At 45.3% G+C, this 12465-nt stretch overlaps 1 protein-coding gene across 3 annotated transcripts in view; it reads left to right on the forward strand.

Moving 5' to 3' along the window:
* Window positions 1-4642: 4642 nt before the first annotated feature.
* The window catches only part of LOC125416673 (uncharacterized), a 31035-nt gene continuing 23212 nt past the window's right edge, over window positions 4643-12465 (forward strand). For all 3 annotated transcript variants that reach the window (XM_087911213.1, XM_087911214.1, XM_087911215.1), the window contains exons 1-2: window positions 4643-4781; window positions 9263-9478. In XM_087911213.1, coding sequence (XP_087767339.1) covers window positions 9273-9478 — 206 coding nt within the window. In that variant the 5' untranslated portion in view covers window positions 4643-4781; window positions 9263-9272. The remainder of the gene's footprint in view (window positions 4782-9262; window positions 9479-12465) is intronic.

Consider the following 12465-nt stretch of genomic DNA (forward strand, 5'->3'; position numbering starts at 1 on the left):
CTGAGGGTCCGTCCCAAACAGAATCAGGGAAGCCCTGGACTCCTCACAGGTCCTGCAATTCACCAGAACTGGACCACTTTCCCTTCTCTGGACCCTAGCTTCCCCTTTTGAGTAGTGGCAGATTTGTTCTTTAAAGGTTTATTGTTCCTTTGCCTGACAGCCTGAGGAAGCTTTAGACTTTGGTACTAAGAGCATTTCTATACTCATTCATAAATGCAGACCCAAGCTTCACATTTTTAATTAGCTTTAGGGGTGGGGTTGGAGAGGGTGCTGGGGAAGGACACCATGGGGCCTCTCTCTACCCTGCTTTGCTTATCTACTGAGTACAATGTGAAGGCTGCCCCTACCTCCTCTCATTTTCCAGAGGCACACTCTGGCTTTATTTAATGCAGGGGAATCACACCCAGGGCTTCGTGCATGCTAAGCAAACACTTTACCAACTGAGCACATCCCCAGCCCATTGCTGCATAATTTTTGTTTATTTTGAGTTTTGTACACCACTCCTTTTATTAGTGATAAAATTCATCTCTCTCCCCCTTCCCACACCGCTGCCCCAGCACCGATTTCTGAGGGTCTACTGAGACTAATGCTGAGAGAAATGAGTATCAGATCTGCACTAATGGGGCCACTCTGTTCCGTTGTGAGTGATGGCACAGAAAAAATAGCCCAAAACTATCCAATCTGACTCTGAGCTGTAGAAATCATTAGCGTTTTCAGCTGCTGTTACTCAGATGCAAGATGTGGGACAACTTGGAACCATCTCGTCATCTTAGCAAAGGGAAACTCTGAGACTTAGACTTCCTATTCCCCTTTGTATTAGTCCTTACAAATACATGGATGTGTATGTTCCTGCCAACACATGTAAGGGGTATGCTACACTCACTCCTAGTCTGAACCTTTGGAATTTACATGTCTTCTCCTAGGGTAACCCAGCCCCTCTTCTTTCTTATTCCCTGGCTGGTGATAGGGTGAGTGTGTTTTCCTCTGTCACATGTTCTTAGCATGGTTTGCTGCTCTGCCACGGGCTCAAGAACTACAGAGCCAATCACTTGCAGCCCAAAACTGAGGTGCAGAATCACCCTTTCCCTTTATGAATTTATTACCTTGGGTATTAGTTGTAGCCACAGAAAGCTGGCCAACTGCTAGTTTGTCAACTTGACACAAACTGAAGCCATCTGGGAACAGGGAACTTCAAGTGGGAAAATGCCTCCATCAGATTGAGCAAGTCTGTAGGGGAAATTCTTCTCGATTTATGTCTGATGTAGAATGTTCCAACCCACTGTGAATGGTGCCAACCCTGGGAAGGTGATCCTCTGTGGTACTAAAAGCAAACTCAGCAAATCATGTGTCTTAGGGGTTTATTTGCTGTGAAGAGACATCATGACCACAGCAACACATATAAAGGAAAGCATTTAATTGTGGCTGCCTTACAGTTTCAGAGACCCAGTCCCTGGCATCCATCTACGCCCCCTCCCCTGGGATATTTGGTTCAAAGCATCACCCCAACCCCTGGCCTGGGGTGATGCTTTGGACTGGACTCCACCTCCGGAAAAACCTGCCAAGCGCTGACCCCTCCCCAGGGAGGGTCAGGACCACTCCCACAGGTTATTTAGGCTTGCACCGGAAAAAGGAACACGTGGTCTTGGGTTTTGTATGCCCCCCCCCCACTTCTCTTTCCCTTCTCCCGACCACCCGGGAGCACTGCATTTATTAAGCATGGGCATCTTTGATTCGGCCTAATCTGGTCTAATTGGAATTATTTGCGTCAGCGGAGAGGCTCCTCCAAGATGCCCACGTTTAATAAATGCAGTGCTCCTGCGTGACCAGGACAGAGTGGAGAGAGGGGGAGCCCACGCAAAACCCCAGAGACCACCTGCTTCTTTTGCTGCCGCAAGCCAAAATAACCTGTGGGAGTGGTCCTGACCCTCCCTGGGGAGGGGTCAGTGCTTGGTGGGCTTTTCCGGAGGTGGAGTCCAGACCAAAGCAACTCCCAGGCCAGGGGCTGGGGTGATGCTTCCAATCAGTTTGGTCCATCATCAGCATGGCAGGAAGCATGATGGTACACAGGAAGACATGGTGCTGGAGAAGGAGCTGAGAGTTCTACATCTTGATCCATGGCAACAGGAAGGGAGAGTAGTAACACTAGGCCTAGCCTGAGCATTTGAAACCACAAAGGACACCCCAGTGACACACTTTCTCAAGATCACACCTACTCCAACAAGGCCACACTTAAGTACCGCCACTCTCTAGTGACCAAGTATTCAAATCTATGAGCCTATGGGGGCCATTCCTATTCAAACCACCATAGGCTTCTTTCAGTAAAGTGTGAGAGAAGAAACAACTGAGCGATTGCTATTGTATGGAGTGTAAGTACACAGGAACATCCACACCCAGAAAGAGGAACTGGTAGCCATGGTCCATAAACACCCACGAGCACCTCTCCCAAAGGCCCAGCCTTGTGTTAGATAGTACCCTCAGTTCAAGACCTTGTCCCTTTCTTGATTCTCACTTAAAGTTAACTAGAATCCCTAGTGGATCGTCCAGATCACTAGAACTCAGCATAGAGAAGAGTCTTGAATGGTAAAACCATGATCTGGGTATTTGAATGATGTCATTTGAAGTCACAAGCACATTTTCGTAAGGATGACAGAAGTTGAAGTCATTTTCCTCTGAAGGTAATAACATCTGGGCTTGTGACGCTGCACAGATAGCATCACAGAAAGTCAAAGACTCTGGGAGTTCTGAGGTCAGCCAGGCCTGAACCAGTACTCCAGCTCGAGAAATTGTTCCCTATATGTCTCAACAAGAGTATGGTTCAGTAATGTATACTTGTATGGATTAAATGGCATGTAAAACTCAGCACATGCCTGTCATGCCATAAACTCTCCATAAATGGAAAACTATCACAGTTAGATGGTGCACTTACATAATTGACCGAAAATAGCAGTTTTGTTAAAAAATGGAGTCTGTAGAGTGAAACTATTTTGTTGATGAAAATGAACACATTCACTCCCTGTTCAAGGTGAGTCATCTCCAGACGCATAGTTTGTATTATAAAGTTTGCAAACTTAATAATACACACGTACAGCTTACATACTTACTGGAATAGGTAAATGCCTCTGTTGCTTCTTCCCTGAGCATTGACTGTGGCTTATTTGTAATGCGTGAATTAGTTCCTTTTCTGTTGCTGTGGTAAAACAGTGTGGCCAAGGCAACTTATAGAAGGAAGAGCTTATCTTGGCTTATGGTTTCCAAGGGATAAGAGTTCCATCATGGTGGAAGGCATTACAACAATCATCAGGCGTGGTGGAAAAAAGAGCCTGAGAGAGAGAGATCGCATCTCCATCTGCAAGCAGGAAGCAGAGAGCGAACAGGAAGAGACCCTAAGCACTCAAAGTCCACCCCCAGTGACATACTTCCTCCAGCAAGACTTCACCCACTAAAGACTCCACAAACTTCCTAAACAGTGCCACTGACTGAGGACCAAGTGTGCAAATGTGTGAGTCTCATTCAAACCACTACAAATATGGAGGGCAGAGGTCAGCATTAGGTATTTTCAAACACTTGCCACCTAGTTTAGAATTCTTTTCTTTTTTTTTTTTTTTTGAGTCAGGGTCTTTAACTGAACCTGAAGCTCACTGATTTGGCTGCCAGAGAACACCAAGAATTCACCTAACTCCATCTTCCCAGTGCTGAGGATCTATTTTTATTTTTTAGATTTACTTTACATGTATGAGTGTATTGTCTACACATGTGTATGTGCACTACATGCATGCAGTGCCTATGGAGGCCAGAAGAGGGTATCGGATCCTCTAGAGCTGGAGTTACAAAGATTGGGAGCCATTATTTGGGTGTTGGGGATTGAATTTAGATTATCTACAAGACCAACAAGTGCTCTTAACTACTGAGCTGTCTGTCCAGCTCCTATACCTGGCTTTTTATGAGTGTTGGGGATTCTCACTAGGGTCCCTATGCTGGGAAAGCAAGCACTTTACTAACTGGAGTTACAGTTGGCTACCATGTGGGTGCTGGAAACTGAACTTAGGTCTTCTACAAGAGTAACAGGCATTCTTAACTGCTGAGCCACCTCTCTTCCACCTCCCCTCCTCATCTCTCAAGACAAGATGGAGGTCAAGTATGGTAGTGCATGCTTGTAATTGCCTAAGAGCAACCTGGAACCCATAGTGAGACAGACGAGAGAGATTTAAAAATCATGAAATTGCTTTGGGAGATGATGTACAGCACACACATATTTCAATGTATTTTCTCTCCAATTTAAGCCTCTGTTTCTTTTTAGTTCTAAAGAAACAGAAGTCCGATGCCTGTTCACCAACCAAACTTGTATGAAAATCCAGCTATGAAGGACTAGAGATAAGAAGCCATATAAAACTGGTCAGCAATTCACTCTCTGACTTTCAAGAATCGAGAGTATATATTTTTTTCGATTCCACACAGCACAACTGTTTTAGACCTGCTGCTGAGCCCTATTGTGATTGGACGGGTTAAGATAGCGGTCTATTCAGGCTCTCATGCAGGTCTTATCTCTGAAACAGAGCATTGGCCCTGCCACGGTGTCATGCATAAGTTATGTTGCTGCTTGTTCTTGATACTCTCTATGACGTCAGGGGTGGAGTCAGTTAACGGAAGATGGGAGAGCCTGTAGTTTGGAGCTGTGTGCAAACCTAGGTGGGCTCCTGTGGCTGATTAAACCACCCATTTCTCAAGGGAGTGTGAAACTGTTTATCTCATTTGTGTGGAGAGTGGAGAGTCTTCCCACTAAGGTAAGGGAAAGTTCGTATTTTCTAGCCCCTTGTCAGCTCTCTGTGGATGACTATGTTCATGATGGCCTGTTAAAGATGTGTTTTAGGAGCTTTTCAGTTTAGATGCAATCATGACCCCCCCCTTTCTTGTCAAATCCTTTGTTTTCTGGACTAGTTTATTTTACAGTACATTCTGGTCCACTAAAGTGTTTCACTAATAGAGTTCATGGTGAAAATGTAATGTGGTTTATCCACCACTTTAAAAATGAGAACACCAGAGTTTCTAAAATGAAAAAAATTAAAAGCATAGTACTAGATACAACAACCTCTCCTTTTGGGTCATTGAGAAGGTATATCAAGATCCTGCATGTCCTGTCTCCACGTCTGTGAGTGGCCCATATTGTCCCCTGTAGCTATTCTAAAAGCAAGGTTCCCAGAGGGACAGGACACACAGACATGCCTGTCAATCCACCCTAACAAAATCAAAATGTTTTAAAACAAGCAAAGGTGTGTGTAAGGCTTGGCCTGGATCTTAAGAGTTTAAGCAATGTCTTCAGCTATTGGTCTCAGTCTTTAGACCCCTTGGCTACACTTTCAAAATGGCTTCGAGCACCTGTAGAACACATAGCATTGCATTCACGAGCATTGGGACCAGGGTCAAGCTGAATCGTCTGCCCTCCTGGAACCATCCTGTGTGGCCTATAGGCTCTCAACAGCTGTAGTTGGAAGACATGCGATCATCTAAAGACTACCTTTCAAGAAAGGTCGGGGGAGGGGGGGAGGGAGGAAGTGGGAGAGTTGGTGAGGAAGGAGCCAGGCAGGATGTGGCACAGCCACACACACAGCCGGGTGTGCCATGGTCTGGACTGGATGTACAGCCATGCAGTACAAACTGCAGGTAGATGTCTCTCTCCCGGAGGCAAAGGGACCATCCATTTCTATTCTTTCTCATGAAGTCACTGGCTATTCCCCAAAGAAAGTAGCTCGTTCATCAGATCCATTCTCTGGAAAGCAGGGATAAGTGACTTCAGCAGTCAGTGTCATACAGCTAGGTCAAGAGCACCAGAAGGGGTCAGCGTAGCAGCGTGACATCTTAGACTGCGCTTCTGGAACCAGTCTACACTGGATGTGTGCTTTCTGTGTTTTTAAATTCATTGTTCTTTCCATTCTCCCATCGCTCACATCCCTCTCCAGCTTTCACATCATACGCATGTTTACACTTGTGTTTAAATCTGGACTCTCGCTATAAAAACAGGCAGCATTTGTTTGACATAAAACTGTTGTATAGTGTCTGGAGACAGAGAGAGGGGAGAGAGAGAGAGAGCAGAGAGAGGGGGAAGAGAGAGGAGAGAGAAAGAGAGAGGAGAGGAGAGAGAGAACGCTGGTGTGCATATGTGCCTATGCTATGGTGCATTGAAGAACAACTTTTTGGACATCAGTTCTCTCTCTTTGTACTGGGGCAAGGTCGCTCTTGTTATTTCTGCTTCCCTGCCTGTTCCTGGGCTCCCGGTGATGCTTCTACCTCTGACTCTCATACCCCTGGAGGAATGGGATTACATATGCTCCAGTCTGCCAAATTTTCTGTGGGCACCAGACCTGGAACTCAGTGGTCAGGCTGTGCAGCAAGAGTTTTTACCCACAGAACCATCGTGCTGGCTTTCCCATGAATATTTTTGACACTTTTGTCAAAAGTTAGTGGCTGCAGCTCTGAGAGCTTTCAATGTCTTTTATTCTGTGGCATTGGCCTACATGTCTGTTTTTGTGCTAGGGCCATGCTGTTTGCGTTACCATGGTGCTGTGGTCCAGGCTGAGATCGGGTCTTATGATAACTCCAGCATCGCTCTTTCTGCTTAGAGTTCCTTTTGCTATTTGGGGTCTTTGGGGTGTCCCTGTTATCTTTCTGACTACTTTTTTCTAGTTCTATGAAGAATGCCATTGGGATTTTGATGGAGATTGTATTGGTAGGATAGCCATTTCACAACATCAATTTTTCCAGGAATATGATGGTTTTTTCCATCTTCTGGTGTATTCTTCAATTTCTTTCACCCTATCCCCTCTCTCTGGGTATGTACATGTGTTCTCAGGTATGCATATGTGCAGGTGGTAGCCAGAGGATGACTAATGTCAGGTGCCTTCCTCAGTCATTCACCACCTTATTTTATTTTATTTTTAAGATTTCTGTATTGTCATTTTAGGTGTATAAGTGTTTGCCCTGCATGTGTATAAGTGCACAGCATCATGCGTGCTATCCCCAAAGGCTAAAAGATGCCCTGGAACTGGAGTTTAGATGGTTGGAAGAACAGCCAGCGTGCTGAGCCATTGGTCCACGTAGCAGAATTTCCTGTTGGCCTGCCATCAGAGTTAGCAACTTACCCTCACCCCCACTGGACCACACCCAGCCTAGTCCTGGAGTTAGCACCCAGCCCTAATCCATCCTTTGTGTTACAGATACCTTTTGTTGCCCTATGTGAATCTCATCTGAGAGTTTCCCAAGGATACAAAACCTATGCAAAACTTGGTTAAGGGGCAACATCAGTGCCTCCTGAATCAGGTATTTGCTCTTGGCATTGTATTTTTGGAAGCTTCTTTCAGGTTGTTTTGAGCTTATGGAAATCAACTGGCAAAAGTGTAAATATAGGAAAAAAGTGAAAATGCCCTGGGTGAAGGGAAAGTGCTTCAGTCCACGAAGGCTGGGGACCTCTGTGGCCACCAAAGGCTAAGTTTATTCTCCAGTGTCTCTGAGTCTTCATTTCACGGACTTGCGTGAACCCCCAGCCGCGTGGCAACACCCGCAACAGATCCATCTCTCCAGACTCTCTGTCTTTTCCAGTACAAACTGGTTGACATAGGTTTCTTTTCATCATTACTTTATTTTACCAGTGCGGGTGTTTTGCCTGCATGTATGTCTATGTGTCACATTCATGCAGCACATGCAGAGTCCAGAACATGGATCATGACAGGTGTGAGGCTCCATATGGGTGCTGGGAACCAAACCCTGGTCCTCTGGAAGAGCAGCCAGTGCTCTTAACCATCACAGTATCTCTCCAGCCCCTGACACAGGTTTCTTAATAGCCACCCTCCAAAATAATAAATCAGAGGTGGGGGGAGGTGAGTGTGCACAGGAGGTGCTCAGGAGGTGCAGGTGAAGCTTGTGTACAGCTGTCTGGGAATAGCACGAGCTTCTTAACTGTCAAAGCCCACCCCCAGTGACACAGCTCCTCCAACAAGGCCACACCTTGTAATTCTTCCCAAACAGCTCCACCAAGTCTTCAAATGTATGAACCTGTGGGTGTCGTTCAAATCACCACAGCAACATTCTTTTGTTTTCTTCACCTATATAGCATCCTAAGATTCTTTTAAATTTTATTTATTTGTGTGTGTGCACATGCCCACTTGTGCACACATGTGTGCACACACATGTATGTGCCTGCTGCTAGGAGAAGAGTGTGTCAGATCCCCTTGATCTAGACTTATAAGTGATTGTGAGCGGCCTGATGTGGTTTCTCGGAGCTGAATTTAGACCCCCTGTAAGAGCAAGAAGTTCTTTGAACCATTGAACCATCTGCAACCTGAATCCTCTTCTTTTAATCTTCATTTGGGGGAATATTTTGAATGAGAGAATAAGCTCGAACAAGTTATAGAATCCCTGTAGCAAGTCTTTTCTTTTGGACTACCAACCAGCTCCCAAATCATGACATGGAGATTTCACTATTAGTTATGAATGCTCGGCCTTATCTTAGCTCTTGTTTTAACCTGGTTCTCTTAATCTGCGTTTGCTCAGGGCTTTTTACCTTTCTGTCTTAATGTCTGCTGGAGGCGGGTAGTGGGGATGCCTGACTGATCCCAGGCATTTCCCTTGTTCTCTCCTCCCTTCTTCTCTCATTCTTTCTTAGGCTAAATTTCTCCTCCTATTTATTCTGTCAGCTCTCCATTCCTGCCTGTTCCTCTCCTGCCTAGCTATTGACTATTTTGCTTTTTATTAGACCATTCAGGTGCCTTAGGCAGACAAGGCGAGACAAATGCAGCACACATCTTTTCATAATTAAAATGTAGCATAACCAAATGTAACACATCTTTACATCACTCAAGAAGGCAGTAGAAACAAATGTAACACACCTTCGCACAGTTAAAGAAATATTCTGTAGTAAAATAAATGTAACACATCTCTGTCCAGTTCAAATAATATCCCACAACAAATCCTAGCATTGGATTGCCATTAACCAGTTCTTAAACTGTGCCTATTTTGTGGTTGGTGAGTTTACTTTTCACTCTGTTGTCTTCTTCAGGACCCGACTTATTATGTCCCCATCCTTCATATGTTCTGCTATTGTGTATGTGTAAGGTCTTTAGCATAAATCCTAAATATCCCTTTACTATTTTATAAATGTTTCCGTGTGTGTGTGTGTGTGTGTGTGTGTGTAAGACTAGGTGAGCACTGAATCAAGAGAAATATTTCCATGTCGACAGACGTGAACTGGTGGTGTCCTCGTTTCTGTTCACAGACTCAGGAAGATGGACTCTTTCCTCTGGGATGACTTTGGGCCCAGGATACAGAACAGGGCCATGGAGCAAATCATCACACCCATGACGGTCCGGCTTTGTCAGCTGCTCATCTCGGTGGAGAGGAAAGAGGTACAGAGAGAAGCACTTGCCTCCTTGCAGAAGGTGGCAGAGGAACTGGCCAATGCAAGTGAGGCATTTGTGCATGCTGCCAGCAGGTAATATCTCCAAGGGACTTAAGCCCCTTGCCCTGACGGCCTGGCAGACGATGGAGAATATAAATAGAACCCAGTTATAGTCTTCAACGCTTTGGGGGCTGGTAGATGTAGCTCAGTACCTAGCATATAAGAAACTCTGGGTTTCATCCCCAGCACTGCTTAAGCTGGATATGGTGGTGTGCACCTATAATCAATCAAAGAACCCAGGAGGTGGAACATGGAGGGCCAGAAGTTTAAAGCTTTTCTTGGCTACTGTCTTACTCACTATTCTACAGCTGTGAAGAGATACCATGACCAAGATAACCCTTTTCTTAATTAATTTTTTAAAATTAACTTTTCTCATTTTACATACCAATCCCAGTTTCCACTCCCCCCTTCCTCCCGCTCCCCTCACCTTCCCTGAACCCCACCGCTATCCACTCCTCAGAAGGGGTAAGTCCTCCCATGGGGAGTCAACAAAGTCTGACACATCACTTTAAGGCAGGACCAAGGCCCTACCCACTATATGTAGGCTGAGTAAGGTATCACTCCAAACAGAATGCGTTGATAGAAGTTTCTGTCCTGCCCAGTCCTGCAGCTGTTCAGTCCCAAAGAAACACACAGAGGTCTGCATTAATCATAAACTGATTGACCTATTAGCTCAGGCTTCTTATTAATTCTTACATCCTACATTAACCCATAATTCTTGTCTTTGTCAGCCACGTGGCTTGGTATCTTTTATCAGAGAGGCATTCCCATCTTGCTTCCTCTGCTTCTGGGTCACGACTGCAGACTGTGACTCTCCTCTTCCCAGAATTCTCCTGTTCTCGTCGCCCTACCTATACTTCCTGCCTGGCTACTGGCCAATCAATGTTTTATTAAAGCGATACAACTGACAAATCTTTACAGGGTACAAGATCATTGTCCCACAGCAAGAATGGAATCCAAAAGCCATTTCAAGCTCTAGGGATAAATCCTGGACCCATTCCCAGGGGCCCCATAGACTTCCCAAGCCACACAACTGTCACCCACATTCAGAGGACATAGTTTGGTACTAGGCAGGTTCCTCTGCTGTCAGTCCAGAGTCAGTGAGATCCCACAAGCTCAAGTCAGGTGTTTCTGTGGGTTTCTCCATCATGGTCTTGACCCCTTTGCTCATATTATTATTGCTCATCCCTCTCTTCAACTGATCTCAGGAAGTTCAGCCCACTGCTTAGCTGTGGATCTCTGCATCTGTTTCCATCAGTTGCTGGATAAAGTTTCTATGATGACAATTAAGGTCGTCATCAATCTGATTACAGGACAAGGCCAGTTTAGGTACCTTCTCCACTGTTGCTTAGGGTCTTAGCTGGGGTCATCCTTGTGGATTCCTGGGAATTTCCCTGGTGCCAGGTTTCATGCTAGCTCCACAATGGCTCCCACAACCCATAACCAAGATAACTCTCATATGAGAAATCATTTAATTGTGGGCACTCTTACAGTTTCAGAAGTTCAGTCCATTATCATCATGACAGGGAATGTAGCAGCATACAGGCAGCCATGGAGAAGTAGCTGAGAGTTTTGCATCCTGATCCATATGGAGAGGGAGACTGGGCTTGGAATGGGCTCTTTGAGACAAACCCATTAACTCCTAATTCTTCCAAGCCTTTTGAATAGTACTACTCTCTAGTGACAGAGCTTTCAAACGCATCTGGGGGCCATTCTTGTGTATACAGTGTTCTGTCTGCATGCATGCCCGCAGGCCAGAATAGGGCACCAGATTTCATTGATGGTTGTGAACCACCACATGGTTGGTGGGAATTGAACTCAGGACCTTTTGAAGGGTAGGCAGTGCTCTTAATCACTGAGCCATCTTTCCAGCCCATGGGGGGTCATTCTTATTCAAACCACCACAGCTACATAGTCAGTTTGAATCCAGACTGAGCTACATGAGACCCTGCTTCAAAATAAATAAATAAATTAGTATAAGAATGGATACAGATTGTTTTAGTTTGCTTCTCTGTTGTTGTAACAAAACACTGACCAACAACAATTTGGTGGAGGAAAGGGTCTACTTGGCTTAACTTCATCATCAAGGGGGAAACTCAAGGAAGGAACTTGGAGGCAGGAACTACAGAAAAAGCCCGGGAGTGGCACTGCTTGTTGGGCTGCTCCTTTGACTGCTCAGCTACATTTCTTGGCTAGCCCGGGCCCACCTGCCCACGAGTGGCACCGCCCACAGTAGGCTGGGCCCAACCGTGTCAATTATCAATAAAGAAAATGCCCCCCAGAGGCATGTCTACAGGTCAATCTGATGAAGGCAATTCTTCAGCCCAGGTCCCTCTTCCTAGATGTGCAAAGCTGACGACCAAAATTAGCCCTCACAGCTATGGAGTTGGGGCCAGGCCTAAAGATCATGTGACTCTAGGAAGGTAAAAAGGAAAACTACAGTGAGAAATAACGCGAAATATTTGTTATAAATTATGTACAGGAGCTGGAGAGATGGCGGAGCACTGAAGAGTTCTTGCTGCTCAATCCTGAACTTAAGTTCAGATCTCAGAACCCATGTCATAACATTCATAAACATACATAAAATAAATTATGTAGGAATTTAGTGACAGTAATTTTATACCAACTTAATACTTCTTTGTAGATTTTAAATTCCTGACAATGCATTTTTTAATCACAAAAGGTACAGTCAGTTTTGAGAGAGGCTAAATATTGTTTGTGTTCACTGCAGGATAAATGCCTTTGCTTCATTGTCTGTTCCTGGCAAGATAAATTATTTATACAGACAATTATCAGTGTTCATGACCATGGGAAATGGTCCAGCCCTCTTTATCCGAGCAGAACTGTAATAATAAACATTTGGACTTGAGTTTGGCTCCACCATCCCTGAGCAGTTCCCAGAGAAGGCTAAACGCAGGCCAGCAGCACACCCCACTAAGTGTTGTCGGGCTGGCAAGCTCCTGCCTTCCTTTGCTGGGCAGGCTCTCAGGGGGCCAGAACCTGCCTCATCAGCTGCTGTC

The sequence above is a fragment of the Myodes glareolus genome, chromosome 10 (assembly GCF_982192425.1).
Source record: "Myodes glareolus chromosome 10, mMyoGla1.1, whole genome shotgun sequence".
NCBI classification, from domain to species: Eukaryota; Metazoa; Chordata; class Mammalia; order Rodentia; family Cricetidae; genus Myodes; species Myodes glareolus.